Source organism: Balaenoptera physalus (genome assembly GCF_965194825.1).
Source record: "Balaenoptera physalus genome assembly, chromosome: X".
NCBI lineage: Eukaryota > Metazoa > Chordata > Mammalia > Artiodactyla > Balaenopteridae > Balaenoptera > Balaenoptera physalus.
Window position 1 is genome coordinate 73,074,156 of NC_138903.1, and position 21,425 is coordinate 73,095,580.

The 21,425-nt window shown below is 35.7% G+C and overlaps 1 protein-coding gene across 2 annotated transcripts in view; it reads right to left on the reverse strand.

The window, feature by feature from the left end:
- The window catches only part of HDX (highly divergent homeobox), a 166,238-nt gene that overhangs the window by 97,510 nt on the left and 47,303 nt on the right, over positions 1-21,425 (reverse strand). Inside the window, exon 4 of one of the 2 annotated variants that reach the window (XM_082447400.1) lies at positions 112-165. The exons of the other annotated variant lie outside the window; for it this stretch is intronic. Within the exon in view, the coding sequence (XP_082303526.1) occupies positions 112-165 (54 nt within the window). The remainder of the gene's footprint in view (positions 1-111; positions 166-21,425) is intronic. 2 annotated transcript variants of the gene reach the window in all.

Here is a 21,425-nt window from a genome sequence, read left to right on the forward strand (position 1 = left end):
TGAAGTTCAGTTTTGCCAACTTTACAAATATCATAACAACTTTCTCAATGGCATTCTTACTAACGAGACAGGGGGAAACCCATTTGCTGCTTTAAATGAAAGATTACTTACTGCTCTTTTTCTAGAACACCCTGTAATCCAAGGCACAGTAAGGTTTCCTGAAATCTGTGGAAACAACAAATGGAATCTCAGTAAGGTATGCGTTGACACTATTGGAATGCTGATCAACACCAAAGAATTCATACAAGATGTCAAGATAGGTCTGCATTCAGAGCATATCTCCCATGTGGACAATGCTGTTACCTTATTGAAAGCAAGAGATTTAAAAAGCTTTCCTTTGTGGGAAAATTCAAGAAGTAGTGCAGTTCCTCTGAAAATTCAAGAAAATTTTGAAGACATTTTTCGGGCCTGGAAGTACCCGGTTTGGAAATCTATGGACAAGAAAATTATTATAATAAAAATGCAGTGTTCTGTGGAATAAATGTCACAATAATTAAATAATTAACTATAGTCATCATACTGTATATTAGCTCTCTAGGTTTATTCATCTTACATAACTGCAAGTCCCTTTTTAGGTAGAAACTACTAAGGTGAATAGCTAGTAACACCTTATTACATCAGCATTGCCGCTCAAGGAGATAGATGCTACTCTCATAGGATTCTGGGGAGTGTTTAAAGAGACCAAGGTGTTTCTGTGAGCTATGGCTCAGGTTAGTCTGGACTTAACCATACCTTTTCCTGGGACACACAAGAATTAGGGAGTACTCCAAACTCTCCCCTTGCCCTCTCCTTCCCTTCCAAATATGTGTTTCCTGAGAGACCGACAAGTCAAATCAACCTTGCTAAGTGGTAGTGGTGGTGGGAATGTGGTATTCAATCAAACATTTATTGGTTTTGATAAATTATATTCAGTGATGGCCAATTAATTTGTATTATGCTTACTGATAAGAAGTGATGATCAAACAGTCAAAGTAAATAGTAGAGTAATATCCTCAATTATTCAAATTTCAGGTAAAAGAATACTGTCCCTGGCCACCAGACCTGCCATTTTACTTTGAGTTCAAAATGCATCACTATGCTAGGGACAGGCTAAAAATTATATAAACTCCAAATAATAGTTGTAAGGAAAAATTTTACTAAAGTTAAAATCCCATTATGGTAAAATGACAAATAACTAGAATCCTTGAGGGTCATGAGAAGGTTTGAATAATTGATTTTTTTAAATGGTGAACAAGAGTGAAAAGAAAATTTCTACAGAAAAATTCTTTAAAAAGTATACTTTCTTGTCCTCCCACTAATACTTGGTATATGATACAATGTTTGCAGAGTAAATTGATTGCTAGTCGCAATGAAGGAGGTAAATCTGCTAAAATAATCACATAATATACTCTTGAAAGAATAGAGATATCCAACTATTTTGGAATATTTGTGCACATACTTCCATCTATTAGTGAGGATATTTTAAAACTGATTATGTAAAGTTGCTAGAGAAAACATGTTAAACCAAATAAATTGCAACCCCCCCATAAACTACTAATAAAAAGTTAATATGAAACCATAAAAATGATACACATAATAAACATGGTAATTGAATTTCTTTAAACATGGACCTTATACATTTTAAGACTATAAAATGTGGTTTCTTGATTAAGTCAGTTGTATGTAACCAAGAAAATGGAAAACTCCTATAAGCACCTTAACATACAAACATTATAAATTCCATGTGATTTGGGAAGAGATGAAGTTTCATTTTTTTGTTTTATAATTCTGTGGCACCAGTTACATGATACTCAAATGCTATATTCAACTACCCTCTATTATTTACTTTAAATCTATCTTTCAGTTCCTTATGTTTCTGCTAAAACTTAAGAATGGCCAAGCATAGTAGCTAAATTTGTAGGCTTTTTTGAATCATAGTACTGTACAAATGTTTCCCTCAAATTTGGAACATTTTCTTCCATGCAAGAGTGATGACAAGGTTTCTCCCTCACCAGAAGCTATAAAATACAGTATTTCAAATGAGTCGGAAAATATACTTCTCATTTAAGTGATATTTAAGTTCCAAACACACTTTTCAACACCCTGGTTTGGAAAATTGCAAAATGAATCTACAAGAAAAGACTAATTTAACAAATATATTAGAATTTACATATCCAAATGAGTACTTTGTGTTTCAAAATAAAAATCTTTGGAAGTTATAAAGTCATTACAATGATGTTGCTACTGTTGAAAGCACTTTGGGAACTTTTCTTTTGGAGCTGTTAGTTCATGACTCACCCAGATATTCTGTCTCATTCATATTCTCTTTGTTTTAACTGAAAATATAACAGCTCAGATTGAACATCCATATTATTCACTAAACGTGTCTCAGAATGAATTCTATTTTCCAAAATCAAATTTTCCCTGAAATGATGAAGATTTGTCACCACTGAAAGCATTTAAAAGAATCCCACAGGTCCTTAAAGCAATTGTAAAAGAACTTCAGAAACTTTTTGACAAATTGAACATTATTGAAATAAGTATAGATAACTTTCCAAGGTAACTAATTTGAATTCTCTTCAAATATTTATCAGCCATCTCTGTACTAGGTGCTGTTTTAGGTGCTACAGGAAATAAAAAGGTGGGTAAAACATAATTTCCTGGAGGGCAAGAACTATGATCTTAGAGGGAAAGATAAGACAGGTACATGAATGGCTGTAATACAAAGATAAATATGATAAGTGCCACAAGGGAGGTACAATAGGAGTTAAAGACACGGCAAAATTACATCAACTTGAGGATTTATATCTCAGCTGAACCTTAAAAGATGAGCAGAATCTTGATAGAAATAAAAGAGCATTCCAGGGGTAAAGAATGGCATGAATACTGTGGAATAAAAGGATAGGGTGTGTTTGGGAATGGTGAATTCAGCTAGAACTAGAAAGGGAGTTAGGGTCTTGGAGGCCATGAATGCCAAGGTACATTTATACCTAATTCTGTAGAAAATGGGGAGTCATTGAAAGTTTTTAAGCAGATGAGTTATATGGTCAGAATTGTACTTTTATACATCAGGATGATTAATGTGACTAAATGTGTATAGTGAATTGAATAAGTATGGAAACTTTCACAATAATTTAGGCAAGAGGTAATCTAGGCTTGGAACTAGGTTAGAGGAGGTAGGAATTGAGAAGAGAAATATAAAACATATTTCTAAAGAAAGGTCTTGTGCATGAGATAGAAGATAACTAGACAGTCAGGAGATTACTGGAATAGTCTTTTTATGGCCATCATAAAACTGCCTCCACAAATGGCTGTCCTGCTCAAACTAATGGAGAGTTGCAGAGTCACAACTTTGAATGTGAATGCAAGGAAGTGCCTAATGTTGGAAATCTGTTTCTCTTGGCTAAGAGTGGATACACTAAAGTATGTAACACACTAATTTGGATGTAAACTGGAGTCACATCATATGGATAGTTAAGATTTGTGAATCCAGCTATAACACTTACCTTTCTCATGGAAAATTATACTTAAAATAGATACCGTATATCAGAATATTAATTATACATTTTATACACACATTATTATACATGGTTATACATTCACAGGAAAGCATGCATATAGTTACTTTTGTGGATGATTTAAGGAATTTTTAAAACAATTTTTACTATATTTTATACGATTTAGAACCTACATATGACTCTGTTGTAATATTTTTTCTAGACTATGAGATTCTTAAGGGCAAAGTATCATGTTTAAAACAATTTATTCTAATTATTTTTATATAGTAACACAGAGAATATACACAAAAAAGCATTTGTTTGATTTCAAAAATCTTTCTGTTAGAAAGACAATTCTACACATATCATAGGTATTATATTTTTAAAACTTCAGAGCAGTTCATGGGTCTAACAAAGCTCCTATCTGAAATATACTATATTTTATATAAGCCAGGAAAATTAAGTATATTATTAATTAGCATATGCTTAAAGAGAATTTGATTATCTGAAACACTCAGACAATAACCATGTCTCTCGGCAAAGTTCATCAGTAAGTGATTCATAAATTAATGTTTTAGCTTTCCATCAGTTGTTTTGGTATCAGTTGAGCATTAAAACCTATCAAACCTATCAAGCATTCTGCTTTAATCAGCAGGGCTTCCTAGATGTCTTTCAATTATGAGTTATAGAGCATAGAGGACACTGCGGGGCGTGTGGTAGGCAATCAATAAATATATGCTGATTGAATGATTGAATTAACTTGTGCCTTTATTATTAACTAGCTTCACTTGCCATAATTCAACAAAGGCCAAGAGTGGAAATATACAAGAGACCATTATATAGGGTAGGCAGTTGGGAGGAAGGGAGTAAGTTGTTTCTGGTTGAGAACAATGTGTTCTGGAGCAAAGAAGAAAAGTACTGGCTTATTTAAAAATATTTCCCCCTCTTCTCTCTACCAAGTCTAGAAAAGCTTTCAGAAACTAAATAAGCTTACAACTGAAATTTTAATATTACAACTTTTGGCTAAGGGACTAACGCCCTTTTTTAAGCATATGGATTGTTCTTCTATTAAGTCACATGAAATTAGAAAAGTTTACTAGCCCGACAAATTCTTGCAATTGACAACCAAGATGCTATTTGTTTTTTTCTATATAATTTTACTCGCTAAAAATTCATAAACCTTAAGAGATTAAGATCAGGGAAACTGGAATTCTAGGACATTTCAATGGAATTATAAAAAGTACACATACATGGCATAACAAGCCTGATTTCACCATACTGATTCTAGAGATACTGGCTGTTAAAAATAATGGAAGGATATAAGTAAAATAATATAAATTATTATGTGGAATGATTAAGTTCTGATGCCAAGGACCTGGGGAGTTTACAAGTACAAATCTGGATCCCCTGAAATTATACTCTCAAAAATATTTTAAGATATTATCTCAATGCTACTCATGTAAAAAAAATTGAGAAAATATAAAAATTCTTTACTAACTTTAGAAAATAAAGTGTCAAATGTTAGCTTTAAGTTCTACATATATTTTTACAACTGAAATTAAATGTTTTATTACATGTATACTCAGAGATCAGTTCCTTAAAAAACAGCAAAAGATTTATAGCTCTTATCAGGCTACAATCCTTGCTGGGATGGACTAGCATTCTTAACATGAATCACGGTTTCATGTCTTTGTTTTTGCACATGGATCCTTGTTGAACCAAAACATAAGCATTTAAAAGAAAACAAACACCCTGGTTGTTTGTTGCACTAACACTATATGTACTGATACACTTACTCTGTAATTTAAACAACAAACAGCAGAGACAGCAGCAAGATGAAAGACTAAGCAGACCTAGAGTCTCATTCCTCTTCCCTGGAAACATCAAATTAAAAACTAGAGACTGACAAGAATAACATCATGGTAGAAATTAGTCAAAGATTTTACAGCAACCAAGCAAATAAACAACCAAGAAAAAGCCATACTAAAAATGTAGGAAATTTCACAGCATTTTAAAAAGTGTCACACTCTCTTCCTTGTGTAGCATGACATGGATCAGGGAAAGTGTTGGCTTTGTCACCAGTCCCCTTATGTGAACCAAAGAGAACAGAGTAGACAGAACTTACAACATTCTAACCTGGCTTTGGGCTGCTTGAGAGATTCATCTTTTTAGCTCCTAACTTGGAGCTCACATAGCCAAAAGTGGCATGACTCAGATCTCAGGCTAGAAGTAGCAGGAAGCATCAGGCAAGACTCAAGAAAATGGCAAGAAGACTATAGACCCTCATACACCTGGAGAAAGAGATTACTGATTGATGAATATACTAGACCATCTAAGGGTCTAGGATAAGCAAGAATGAGAATCTTCAGGAAATAAAGATATTTAAAAGTAGCTGTGTACAGAGGGGAATCAGTACAAAACATGCACAGAAGACCAGGGGAGACACATGCCCAGGAAAGGCCTACAAAGACCTTAAGCCTTTACACCAGTCTAATTAGTGAAGGTCTTCAACTGTGCAGACCCAGACTGCAAAGACTGGGAGAGGTGGTGGTTTATTCAAATGCCCAATTAAAAAAAAAAATCACAAAATATACAGAGAGATAGGAAAACATCAGCCATTCAAAAGAACAAAATAAATGTCTAGAAAATGTCCCTGAAGAAACATGAACATTGGATTTACTACACAAATACTTTAAAACAATTACATTAAATCTGCTCAAAGAACTAAAGAAAAACATAAAGAAATAAAAGAAATAAGGGTGACAATATATGTACAAAATGAGAATATCAGCAGAAATAGAGATTATAAAAGGAACCAAACAGAAATTTTAGAGCTGAAAATACTATAACTGAATGTAAAAATTCACTGAAGGAGTTCAACAGAAGACGAAAGAGGTGGAAGAAAGGATCAGTGAACTTGAAAAGAGGTAATTTCATATTATGAAGCTTGAGGAGCAAAAAAGGAAAAATAATTCTTATCAATAAAAATGTGAACAGGGCCTAAGAGACTAATGGGACATCAAAAGCAGACCAATACATGCATTATAGAAGTCCCAGAAGGAAGAGAGAAAGGCAAAGAGACAGAAAGATGATTTGAATAAATACCTGAAAACTTCCCAAATTTGAGAAAAGTCATTGATATACAAATCCAAGCAGTTTAAAAAACTCCAAGTAGGATAAATACAAAGAATTCCACACAGAGACACATTATAATCAAACTGTCAAAAGACAAAGACAGTGAAAGAATACTGGAAGCAGCAAAAGTGACTCATCACATACAGGGGATTCTCTGTAAGATTATCAGAGGATTTCATAGCAGAAAGCTTGCAGGTAAGAAGGAAGTTGGATGATATACTTAAAGTGGTAAAAGAAAAAATTATCAGCTGAGAATTATATATCTAGGAAACTGTCCTTCAAAAATGAAGGAGAAATTAAGACATTTCTAGATAAATATAAGTTGAGTGAGTTTATTACCACTAAATCTGCTCCGCAAGAAATGTTAATGGGAGTCCTTCAAGTTGAAATGAAAAGACACTATACATTAAATTGAAGCCATATGAAATTATAAATTTCTCCAGTAAAGGTAAATACATGGACAAATATAAAAACAAGTATTAATGTAACGTTTGGTTTGTAACTCCATTTTTCATTTTTCTACAGGAATTTAAAGATGAAGTCATAAAATAATTATAAATCTATGTTAATAGGTACACAATATATAAAAATGTAAGTTGTGATATTAGTAAAATGGTAGGACAGAACTGTAAAGGATTAAAGTTTTTGCATGTAATTGAAGTTGTTACTATCAATTTAAAATAGATTGTTATAACTTTAAGACATTATATGTAACCCCCATGGTAAACACAAAGAAAATATGTATAGAATATATACAAAAGGAAATGAGAAAGGAATCAAAAAGAGTTACTATAAAAAAGACAGTTAAACAGGAAGGAAGGTAGTAATGGAGGAAACGAGGGACAAAATATTTAAAGCATTCAGAAAATAAGTAACATAATGGTAATAGTAAGTCCTTCACTATCAGTAATTACTTTAAATGTAATTGGATTGACTTTCCCAATTAAAAAGCAGATTAGAAGAATGGATTAAAAAAACAGGATCCAACCATAGGCTGTCTACAACAGACTCGCTATAGATCTAAGGAACCTTACCTTACACCATATACAGAATTAGCTCAAATGGGACAAAGGTTTAAACATAAAAGCTAAAACTATAAACTTTTTAGAAGAAAATAGAACAGCTTCCTGATATTGGATTTGGCAATGATTTCTTAGATATGACACTAAAAGCATAAGAACAAAATAAAAACTAGATAAATTGAACTAGATCAAAATTAAACACTTTTGTGAATCAAAAGGATACTATCAGTAGAATGAAAAGGCAACCAATGAAATGGCAGAAAATATTTGTAAACCATATATCCAATAAGGAGTTAATATACAGAATATATAAAGAACCCTTACAATCTACAATACAGAAGCAATCTGATTTTAAAAAGGCAAAGGAAGATCAAATTAAAGGAAAGAATGGAGTAGGGAGGAAATGAAAGTATTAGAAGAGAAAAAAATACAAAAGAGAATGGAAGAAAAACAATAGAAAAATCAATGAAAACAAATTTTTTAAAACAGCAATACATTTAAAAAACTTCAGGCAGATTGACTGTAGTGTGTTGACTGGTGACTGTCAAAAAGATATGTCCATGTCTTAACCACTGGAATCTGTGAATGTGACTTTATTTGGAATAAGGGCCTTTGAAGATGTAATTAAGTTAAGGATCTTGAGATGTGATCATCCCAGATTATTCAGGTGGACTCTAAATCCAAGGACTAGTATCCTTACAAGAGAAAGAAGAGAAGAGATGAGAAGAGGTCATGTGAAGATGGAGGCATAGATTGGAATTATGCAGTTACAAGTGAAAGAATACCTAGAGCCACAAGAAATTGAAAGAGGCAAGGAAGTATTCCCCCCTTGAGCCATCAGAGGGAGTACAACCCTGAGGACACCTTGATTGCAGATTTCTAGACTCCAGAATGGTGAGAGAATAAGTTTCTACTGATGTAAGCCACTCAATTTGTGGTTATTTGCTATAGAAACCCTAGGAAATTAATACACTAACCAAAGGAAAAGGAAAGAGAAATGAGGAACAAAAATTACTAAAATTAGGAATGAAAGAAGGCACTCTCTACCAAACTTACAAACATTTAAAACATGAAAAGGGAATACTATGAAAAACCTTATGCCAACAAACTAGATAACTTATCTAAAATAGATACTTAGAAAGACCTAAAATCCACAAAGTGATCCAAGAATAAATAGAAAATCTGAATGGGCTTAAACAAGTAAAAAATTTGTAATACCAAAATCTCCAACAAAAAAGTCCCAGCCAAGATGGCTTCATTGGTGAATTCTACCAAGCATTTAAAGAATTAATAACAATTCTTTACAAACTAATCCAAAAATCAGGAGAGAACACTTCACAACTCATTCTATGAGGCCAGTATTGCCCTGATATCAAACCAAAGTATTATAATAAAGAAAGCTATAAGCCAATATCTCTTATGAATATACCCCCAGAAATCTTCAACAAAATAGTAGCGAACAAAAGCCAGCAACATGTAAAAAGGATTTACACCATGTTTAAGTGAAATTTATCACAGGTATGCAAGGTTGACTGAACATCTAAAAATCAATTAACATAATATATCATATTCCTAGAATAATGGACAAAAATCACATGATAACCTCAATGGGCATAGAAAAAAAACATTTTAAAAAGATTATTCACAATGACCCAGTGGGGCTTATCCCAAGAGTTTATGGTTGGTTCAACATATAAAAACTAATCAGGAGTGAAGCCACTAAGATGGGACATAGGTCTTTCCTAACTTTGCTCCCTCTCACAAGAACAAATAACAACTATTACTGGACAAGACACTGCAGAGAAAATCTTAGAACAGTGTTGTGAGGATGAAGCAGCCCCTTGCACCACAGAGACCAAGACAGACCATACTAGAATGGTAAGAGGAGCAGCTACATGCTGACCACATTGCCCCTCCCCCAAGCGGACACAGCACCACACCAAGAGGTTTCCTCTGAGTCTACAGTTCTTCCAGTGGAAAGAGAGCACTCAGGGTAGACATCCAGCACCCCCTGCATTGTGGGTCACTTCTTGGGATTCCCCACTCTGGTCTATCCCACAGGGATTATGGGGGAATTTGTGGGGATTGACCACTATGAATCTGATTGTGATGGAGGAAAGGGGAGAGGCTAGCAACAACCAGAACTTGCATCTTTGTAGACCAAGTTCCTACCTGGAGCACCCAAGTAGTGGTCCCAAACAGTGGCTTTGTTCATTTGCAAAGCCAAGTCGATGGCACAGTCTGACCAGGGAACTTGACAGGGTGCAGGTCTGCCTGATTTTGGTCCTCAAAGGAAGAGCATTCCAGTCCTGGAGCATGGTCTTCCCTGACTCAGGCAGGGTAGCTGAGTCATAGCCCAATCCACTGTTGAACGTAGCTCCCAGTCCCATCTGATCAGAAAGGCTTGTCAGAAGACCTGAAAGCTACACAGCCCAACAACACTCAAGCAGAGTATGGCAGGCAGAACTGATCATCCACAGGGAAAACCTAGGGGCACCGTTCAGCCAGAAGACTTGGGGAGGGGGTCAGCTGATTCAAGAAGACAAATAAAGAGCCTTGCCCAGCTTGGAGTCAGTTTACCTGTTCTGCCCAGGCAGGGGAGCTAGTTAGCAATCCTGCTCACTGCTGAGTGTACCTCTCTGTCCTGCCCAACAAGAAAGCCTGGCCAAAACACCTGGAGAGCCCAACAATGCTCGAGTGGAGAGTCCAGCAGGCAGAGTTGATCATCCACAGAGCAAAACCAATGGCCCCATTCAGCCAGGGAACTTGACAGAGTGGGTTGCCTTGAGTCAAGACCAAAATCAAAGAGCTTTACCAGCTTTGGAGCTGTTTCTCCAGCTACCCACAGGTAGGGAAACGAACTCATGGTCCTGTTCATGTCTGAATACAGCTCTCAGTCTGCCCAATCAAGGAACTTAATGAGAGTACACAGAAAGCTACACAGCTAATTCAACAGCCCCGTGCACAGTGGCACTCAAAGAGAGCACAACCCATGGCTTCCCCATCTGCAAAGCAAAACCACAGGCCTCATCTGACCAGGGAATTCAGTGCACACTCTAGCATGATTCTGTTCCCCAAAGAATGAGCTGTATAGGCCCTTGGTGCTGTCCTGCTGCCCTGCCAGGGCAGAGAATCAAATTCATAGCCTCACCAACTACTGAGTATAGTACCTAGATCTGACTATCTAGTAAGCCTGTCCAGAGAATACAGACAACTGCAGAGCTGTTATATCCTACAGCCTCACTTGGGTAGGAAACCAAGCCAGCAGTACTATACAACCATTCTCGGCCAGCTGCATCCCACCCAAACAAAAAGCTTGGTCAGTGTCCTCACCTAAAAATAGACCCTGATAGCAAGCCCCACCACTTGTCCAAGGACATAACCAGCAGACACATCCAGAAACCCAACCTGAGCTGACTGGTGAAGAACTGTCTCTGCCAGAGAGAACCTGTAAAGTCTGAAAGACACAACTTACTCAAATGTGCAGATACCAAAGAATCAAGGGTCATAAAATACCAGGTAAACACGATACCTCCAAAGGGAACTAATAAAACTCCAATAACTGTGTTAAAGAAATGGACATCTTTGACTTTTCATACAAAGAATTCAGAATAATGTTCTTAGAGAAGTTTAGTGAACTACAGAAACACATGTACAAATGAAATTAGGAAAACATAACATAAACAAAATGAGTTACAAAGAAACAGAAACAATAAGAAAACAACAGCAACAATAAACCTTAGAGATGCAAATTGCAGTGACTGAAGAATTCAATAGAGAGCTTCAAAGGAAGACTTGATCACACAAAAGAAAGATTCAGTGACCTAGAAGACCAGGAAGACATTTTAAATTATCCAGTCAGAGAAGCAAAAACAAAAAAGAATTAAAAAGAATGAAGAAAGCCCAAAGAATTTATAGGACACAATAAAAAAGAATATATTATGGGAATTCCAGAAGGAGAAGATTTTGAAAGTAGCAAAAGAGAAGAGAGAAGTTATATACAAGGAAACCCCCATAAGACTAAAGGCAGATTTCTCAACAGAAATTTCAGCCTAGAAAAGAATGGGATGATATATTCAAAATATTGAAAGAAATAAGCTGTCAGCCAAGAATTCTATATCTGACAATGCTACCCTTCAGAAATGAAGAAAAAATATTTTCTTGAATAAACGAAAGCTAAGGAATTTCACTAGACCTGCCTTAGAAAAAAATGCTAGGGGGAGTTCTTTGAGTGGAAGTTAAAAGACACTAATTAACATCATAAAAATGTACGAAGGTAGCATAAAACTCACTGCAAGTGGTAAAGATATAGTCAAAGTTAGATTCTGTAATATGGTAATGATAGTGCATAATTCACATACAACTGTAGTTTAAAAGTTAAAAAATAGAGACAGTAAAAATTAACCATAACTATAATAATTTGTTATTGGTTGTGTAATATAAAACTATGTAAAGTATAATGTCTATAGTCTAAAATGTCAGTTGGAGGAGAATTAAAAGTGTAAAGTGCAGCCATTATGGAAAACAGTATGGAGGTTCCTAAAAAACTAAAAATAGAACTAACACTCCTGTGTATATATCCAAAGAAAATGAAAACATTAATTTGAAAAGATACATGCACCCCAATGTTCATAGCAGCATTATTTACATTAGCCAAGTTATGGAAACAACCTAAGTGTCCATCAACAGATGAATGGAAAAAGAAGATGTGGATGGAATGGAATATTAAAATGGAATATTACTCAGCCATAAAGAAGAATAAAATTCTGCCATTTGTAACAGCATGGATGGACCTAGAGAGTATTATGTTTAATGAAATGTCAGAAAGAGAAAGACAAATAATCTATGTCATCACTTATATGTGGAATATAAAAAAATAAAACAAATGAATATATATAACAAAACAGAAACAGATTCATAGATAAAAAAGCAAACTAGTGGTTACCAGTGGGGAGAGGAAAGGAGGTACAGGCAAAATAAGGGTATGAGATTAAGAGATACAAACTACTATGTATAAAACAGATAAGGAACAAGGATATATTGTACAGCACAGAGAAATATAGCCATTATTTTGTAATAACTTTAAATGGAGTATAATCTATAGAAATATTGAATCATGATGTTGTACACCTGAAACTAATATAATACTGTAAATGATCTATACTTCAATAAAAAGTATAAAGTTTAGGAATGCTATTGAAGTTAAGTTGTTATCAATTAAAAATAGGGTGTTATAATTTTAAGATGTTTTATGTAAGTCTTACAGTAACCAGAATGGAAAAATCATGTAGTAATCACAAAAAAGAACATAATAAATCAAGGCATACTGATACCAAAAGACATCAAAACAGACATTAAAAAAAAAACATCAGGATAAGAAACAAGGAAAAATGGATCTACAAAACAGCCAGAAAATAATTAGCAATTGGCAATAGTAAGTCCTTACTTATCAGTAATGAATTTAAATGTAAATGGATTAAATTTCCAACCAAAAGAAACAGAATGGCTGAAAGGATGAAAGAACAAGATCCACTGATAGCTTACAAGACCCTCAGTTTAGCCTTAGGTACACACATAGACTTACAGTGAAGGGATGGGAAAAGACATTTCAAGCAAATGGTAAAAAAAAAAGAGAGCAGGGGTAGCTATACTTATAATAGGAAAAGTAGACTTTAAAATGAAATTGGTAAAAGGGAAAATGAAAGTCATTATATAATGATAAAGGGTTCACTCTATCAAGAAACTATAATGATTATAAATATGTATGAACCCAACTTTGGAGCACCTAAATATATAAAGCAAACACTAACAGAAGTAAAAGAAGAGATAAACAGCAATGCAAGAATAGTTGGGGAGTTTAATACCCCACTTTCAAAAAGGAATAGGTCATTTAGGAAGAATATCAATAAAGAAGCAGAGGATTTAACCAATACTGTAGACAAAATGGTTTTAACAGACATATATAGAATATTTCATTTGATAACAGAAATAAGCCAAAGCATTTATGGTCAACTAATATTTGGCAAGGGAGCCAAGAGTATGCAATGGAGAAAAGACAGTCTAATAAATGGTGCTTGGAAAATTGGATTTCACATGCAAAAGAATGAAACTGGACCCCTATATAACACACTGACAAGAATTAATTGAAAATGGTCTTAAATGTAAAACCAGAAGCCATAAGACCCCTACAAGAAAATAGGAAAAACTCTCCCGACATGGATCTTGGCAATGATTTTTTATATATGACACCTAAAGCAGAAGCAACAAAATAAAAAATAAACAAGTGGGACTACATAAACTAAAAAGCTGCTGCACAGCAAAAGAATTATCCACAAAGTGAAAAGGCAAACTATGGAGTGGGAAAAAATGTTTGTAAACCATATAGCTGAGAAGGGGTTAATATCCCAAGTGTATAAAGAACACATACAACTTAATAGCCAAAACCCAAATAACCCAATTAAGAAGTGGGCAAAGGACCTGAGTAGACATTTCTCCAAAGAAGGTATATAAAAGGCCACCAGGTACATAAAAAAATGCTCAACTTCACTAGTCATTAGGGAAATGCAAATTAAAACCACAGCAAAATATCACCTCAAGTCTATAAGAATGGCCATCATCAAAAAGCAAGAGATAACCAAATGCTGGGGTGGATGTGGAAAAAAGGGAACACTTGCGCAGTGCTGGAGAGATTGTAAATGGATACAGCCTCTATAGCAAACAGTATGGAGTTTCCTCAAAAAATTAAGAATAGAACTACCATATGATCCAGCAATTCCACTTATGGGAAAATGTCCGAAGGAAATGAAAACACTAAAATGAAAAGACACCTTTACCCCATGTTCATAGCAGTAGTATTTACAGTAGTGAAGATATGAAAATTACTGGCTCATCTAAGACCTAAGATGGTGGCGTTTGCATAGGGTGTAATTGCTGCAGGCGTACCAGATGTGGAAATGTGGCCAAAGGATGACTCTACTAAGGACTGCCCAGGAACATACCGATATTTGTGTTGTGATTTTTAAAAACTTTAAACAGTACAGTCGAAGCCCCCTCTTCACCACATGCCACAATCTCTGTGCACTGAAGGCAGAGACCGCAGCGGCCTCTGTAAGGTCACTTTGCCCTGGAGCCGCTGGCTGGAGCCCCAGTATCAGCCGCAGCACCCCCGTCACCAGTCCCCTCCCCCCCCGCCTCAGCCAGAGCCACCTCGCACACTGCACGGCCACCAAAGGAGGAGTGAGAGTGACTTGATGCCGGGAGGGAGACCCCAAAGGGGCCGCAGACACAGGAGGCCGAGTCCTGGCTGCTGTAGGCCTTACCCAAGGCCTTCGACTGGACCCCTCAGGCCATGCACTAGCTGAGTGTCACATGCCTCCTGGACCTCATCCTGCCTTGTGTTGCTGACCCAGTCGCCCAGTTGACAGAATGAGGTGAAGTCTAAAAATTGCTCAGCAAGACCAGGCATAGCAAGGGTCCCTTCTCTTGTGGTTTCACTTGCCAGTGACCACTATCTTGATAATTCCGTGTGGCTGACAGGGTCTTGGTGCTACGGCCTGGTGTCAGGCCAGAGCCTCTGAGGTGGGAGAGCTGAGTTCAGTACACTGAACAATGAGAGACCTCCCGGCCCCACATAATATCATTCAGAAAAAGCTCTCCCAGAGATCTCTGTCTCAAAGCTAAGACGCAGCTCCACACAACAGCCAGCAATCTCCAGTGCTGGACACACCATGCCAAACAACTAGCAAGACAGGAACACAGCCCCATCCATTAGCAGAGAGGCTGCCTAAAATCATATTAAGTTCATAGACATACCAAACCACACCACCAGACGCAGTCCTGCCAACAGAAAGACAAGATCCAGCCCCACGCACCAGAACACAGGCACTAGTCCCCTCCGCCAGGAAGCCTACACAACCCACTGAACCAACCTCACCCACTGGGGGCAGACACCAAAAACAACAGGAAATACGAACATGCAGCCTGCGGAAAGGGGACCCCCAAACACAGTAAGTTAAACAAAATGAGAAGACAGAGAAATACATAGCAGATGAAGGAGCAAGGAGAAAAACCCACCAGACCAAATAAATGAAGAGGAAGTAGGCAGTCTACCTGAAAAAGAATTCAGAGTAATGACAGTAAAGATGATCCAAAATCTTGGAAAAAGAATGGAGAAACTACAAGAAACATTTAACAAGGACCTAGAAGAACTAAACAGCAAACAATGATGAACAACACAATAAGTGAAATAAAAAAATTCTCTAGAAGGAATCAAGAGCAGATAAACAGATGCAGAAGAACGGATAAGTGACATGGAAGAAAAAATAGTGGATATAAATATTGCAGAGCAGAATAAAATAAAAGAATGAGAAGAATTGAGGACAGTCTCAGAGACCTCTGGGGCAACATTAAATACACCAACATTCGAATTATAGGGGCCCCAGAAGAAGGGAAAAAGAAAGGAACTGAGAAAATATTTGAAGAGATTATAGATAAAAACTTCCCTAACGTGGGAAAGGAAATAGTCAGTCAAGTCCAGGAAGCACAGAGACTCCCATACAGGATAAATCCCAGGATAAACACGGCAAGACACATATTAATAAAGCTATCAAAAATTAAATACAAAGAAAAAATATTAAAAGCAGCAAGGGAAAATAACAAATAACATACAAGGGAAGCCCCATAAATTTAAGACCTGATTTTTCAGCAAAAGCTCTGCAAGCCATAAGGGAGTGGCAAGACATGTTTAAAGTGATGGAAGGGAAAAACCTACAACCAAGACTACTCTACCTAGCAAGGATCTCATTCAGATTTGATGGGGAAATTAAAACCTTTACAGACAAGCAAAAGTTAAGAGAATTCAGCAGCACCAAACCAGCTTTACAACAAATGCTAAAGGAAATTCTTTAGGCAGGAAACACAAGAGAAGGAACAAACCTACAATAACAAACCCAAAACAGTTAAGAAAACATACATATTGATAATTACCTTAAATGTAAATGGATTAAATGCTCCAACCAAAAGACATAGACTGGCTGAATGAATACAAAAACAAGACCTGTATATATGCTGTCTACAAGAGACCCAGTTTAGACCTAGGGACAAATACAAACTGAAAGTGAGGGGATGGAAAAAGATATTCTGTGCAAATAGAAATCAAAAGAAAGCTGGAGTAGCAATTCTCATATCAGACAAAATAAACTTTAAAATAAAGACTATCACAAGACACAAAGAAGGACACTACATAATGATCAAGGGATCAATCCAAAAAGAAGATATAACAATTGTAAATATTTATGCACCCAACATAGGAGCACCTAAATACATAAGGCAAATGCTAACAGCCATAAAAGGGAAATTGACAGTAACACAATAATAGTAGGGGACTTTAACACCCCAATTTCACCAGTGGACAGATTATACAAAATGAAAATCAGTAAGGAAACACTAGCTTTAAATGATACATTAAACAAGGTGGAGTTAATTGATATTTATAGGACATTCCATCCAAAAACAACAGAATACACTTTCTTCTCAAGTGCTCATGGAACATTCTCCAGGATAGGTCACATATTAGGTGACAAATCAAGCCTTGGTAAATTTAAGAAAATTGAAATCACATCAAGTATCTTTTCTGACCACAATGCTATGAGACTGGATACCAAGTACAGGAAAAAAACTAAAAAACACAAACACATGGAGGCGAAAAAATATGCTACTAAATAACCAAGAGATCACTGAAGAAATCAAAGAGGAAATCAAAAAACTACCTAGAAATAAATGACAATGAAAACATGACAACCCAAAACCTTTGGGATGCAGCAAAAGGAGTTCTAAGAGGGAAGTTTATAGCAATAAAATCCTACCTGAAGAAACAAGAAAAATCTCAGATAAACAATCTAACCTTACACCTAAAGCAATTAGAAAAAGAAGAGCAAAAAAACCCCAAAGTTAGCAGAAGGAAAGAAATCATAAAGATCAGACCAGAAATAAATGAAAAAGAAATGAAGGAAAAAATAGCAAAGATCAATAAAAATAAAAGCTGGTTCTTTGAGGAGATAAACTAAATTGACAAACCATTAGCCACATGCATCAAGAAAAAAAGGGAGAAGACTCATATCACAGAATTAGTAGTGAAAAAGAAGTAACAACTGACACTGCAGAAATACAAAGGATCATGAGAGATTACTACAAGCAACCATATGCCAATAAAATGGACAATCTGGAAGAAATGGACAAATTCTTAGAAAACCACAACCTCCCAAGACTGAACCAGGAAAAAATAGAAAATATAAACAGATGAATAACAAGCACCAAAACTGAAACTGTGATTAAAAATCTTCCAACAAACAAAAGTCTAGGACCAGATGGCTTCACAGTCAACTTCTACCAAACATTTAGAGAAGAACTAACATCTGTCCTTCTCAAAGTCTTCCAAAATACAGCAGAGGGAGGAAGACTCCCAAACTCATTCTATGTGGCCACCATCACCCTGATACCAAAGCCAATCAAAGATGTCACAAAAAAAGAAAACTACAGGACAATATCACTGAGGAATATAGATGGAAAACTCCTCAACAAAATACTAGCGAACAGAATCCACCAGCACATTAAAAAGATCATACACCATGATCAAGTGGGGTTTATCCCAGGAATGCAAGGATTCTTCAATATATGCAAATCAATCAATGTGATAAACCATATTAAAAAACAGAAGGATAAAACCATTTGATAATCTCAATAGATGCAGCAAAAGCTTTTGACAAAATTCAACACCCATTTATGTTAAAAAACTCTTTAGAAAGTAGGCATAGAGGGAACCTACCTCAACATAATAAAGGCTATATATGACAAACCTTCAGCCAGCATCATTCTCAATGGTGAAAAACTGAAGTCATTTCCTCTGAGATCTGGAACAAGACAAGGTTGCCCACTCTCACCGCTATTATTCAGTTTTCGAAGTTTTAGCCACAGCAATCAGAGAAGAAAAAGAAATAAAAGGAATACAAATTGGTAAAGAAGAAGTAAAACTGTCACTCTTTGTAGATGACATGATACTATACATAGAGAATCCTAAAGATGCTACCAGAAAACTACTAGAGCTGATCAATGAATTTGGTAAAGTAGCTGGATACACAATTAATGTACTGAAATCTCTTGCATTCCTGTACAGTAATGATGAAAAATCTGAAAGAGAAGTTAAGGAATCACTCCCATTTACCATTGCAATTAAAAGAATAAAATACCTAGGAATAAATCTACCTAAGGAGACAAAAGACCTGTATGCAGAACACTATAAGACACTGATGAAAGAAATTAAAGACAATACAAACAGATGGAGAGATATACCATGTTCTTGGACTGGAAGAATCAACATTGTGAAAATGATTATACTACCCAAAGCAATCTCCAGATTCAATGCAATCTTTATCAAACTACCAATGGCATTTTTCGCAGAACTAGAACAAAAAATTTCACAATTTGTATGGAAAAACAAAAGTCCCCGAATAGCCAAAGCAATCTTGAGAAAAAAAACTGGAGGTGGAGCAATCAGGCTCCATGACTTCTTACTATACTGCAAAGCTAAGTATTCAAGACAATATGGTACTGGCACAAAAACAGAAATATAGATCAGTGGAGCAGGATAGAAAGCCCAGAGGTAAATCCAGGCACCTATGGTCACCTTATTTTTGATAAAGGAGGAAAGAATATACAATGGGGAAAAGACAGCCTCTTCAGTAAGTGGTGCTGGGAAAACTGGACAACTACATGTAAAAGAATGAAATTAGAACACTTCCTAACACCATACACAAAAATAAACTCTAAATGGATTAAAGACCTAAATGTAAGGCCAGACCCTATTAATCTCTTAGAGGAAAACATAGGCAGAACACTCTATGACATAAATCACAGCAATATCCTTTTTGACCCACCTCCTAGAGAAGTGGAAATAAAATCAAAAATAAACAAATGGGACCTCATGAAATGTAAAAGCTTTTGCACAGCAAAGGAAACCTTAAACAAGACAAAAAGACAACACTCAGAATGAGAGGAACTATTTGCAAATGAAGCAAGTGACAAAGGATCAATCTCCAAAATATACAGGCAACTCATGAAGCTCAATATCAAAAAAACAAATGACCCAATCCAAAAGTGAGCAGAAGACCTAAATAGACATTTCTCCAAAGAAGATATATGATTGCCAGCAAGCACATGAAAGAATGCTCAACATCACTAATCATTTGAGAAATGCAAATCAAAACTACAATGAGGTATCACCTCCAACAGTCATCAAAAAAATCTACAAACAATAAATGCTGGAGAGGGTGTGGAGGAAAGGGAACCCTCTTGCGCTGTTGGTGGGAATGTAAATTGATATGGCCACTATGGAGAACAGTATGGAGGTTCCTTACAAAACTAAAAATATAACTACCATATGACCCAGCAATCTTACTACTGGGCATATACCCTGAGAAAACCGTAATTCAAAAAGAGACATATACCACAATGTTCATTGCAGCACTATTTACATTAGCCAGGACATGGAAGCAACCTAAGTGTCCACTGACAGATGAATGGATAAAGAAGTTGTGGCACTTATATACAATGGAATATTACTCAGCCATAAAACGAAATGAAATTGAGTTATTTGCAGTGAGGTAGATGTACCTGGAGTCTGTCATACAGAGTGAAGTGAGTCAGAAAGAGAAAAACAAATATTGTATGGTAATATATATATATGGAATCTAAAAAAAAATGATTCTGATTCAGCTAGGGGCAGGACAAGAATAAAGATGCAGGCTTAGAAAATGGACCTGAAGACATGGCATGGGGTGGGGGAAGGGTAAGTTGGGATGAAGTAAGAAAGTAGCATGGACAGATATACACTACCAAATATAAAATAGATAGCTAGTGGGAAGCAGCTGCATAGCACAGGGAGATCAGCTCAGTGCTTTTGACCACCTAGAGGGTTGGAATAGGGAGGGTTGGAGGGAGACACAAGAGGGAGGGGATATTGGGATATATGTATATACATAGATGAATCACTTTGTTAATTTGTTAGCAGAAACTAACACAACATTGTAAAGCAATTATACTCTAAAACAGATGTTAAAAAAATAAATTACAGATTCGTTTCAAAAAAAAAAATAACCTAACTCTCCACTGATGGATGGATGGGTAAAGCAGGTGTGGTATATATGTACCATAGACTATTATTCAGCCATAAAAAAACAAGGAAACCATATAACTTGTAACACCATGTAGGTACCTTGAAGGCATTATGCTAAGTGAAATAAGTCAGAGAATGAAATACTGTATAATCTCACTTATATGTGGAAACTACAAAAAAAATCACCAAATTCATAGAAAAAGAGATCAGACTTGTGTTTACCAAAGTTGGAATGTGGGAGGAGGGAGAAATGGAGGAAGGTGGTCAAAAGTTACAAACTTCCAGTTATAAGATAAATAAATACTAGGGATGTAATGTACAACATCATGATGATAGCTAACATTGATGTATTATAAAGATGTAAGTTGTTAAATAGTTGTAAGATTTGCCATCATAAGAAATATTTTTATTCTATTTATATGAGAATATGGATGTTAGCTGAACCCATTATGATAATCATTTCACAATATATGTAAATCAAACCATCATGTTCTAAGCCTTAAACTTATACAGTGATGTGTGTCCCTTAAAAAATTAAATAATTTAACTTGCTTCATTTTAAATTAACAAATGTTTTTATCATAAATGGGTGTTCAGTTTTATTAAATGTTTTTCTCTGTGTCT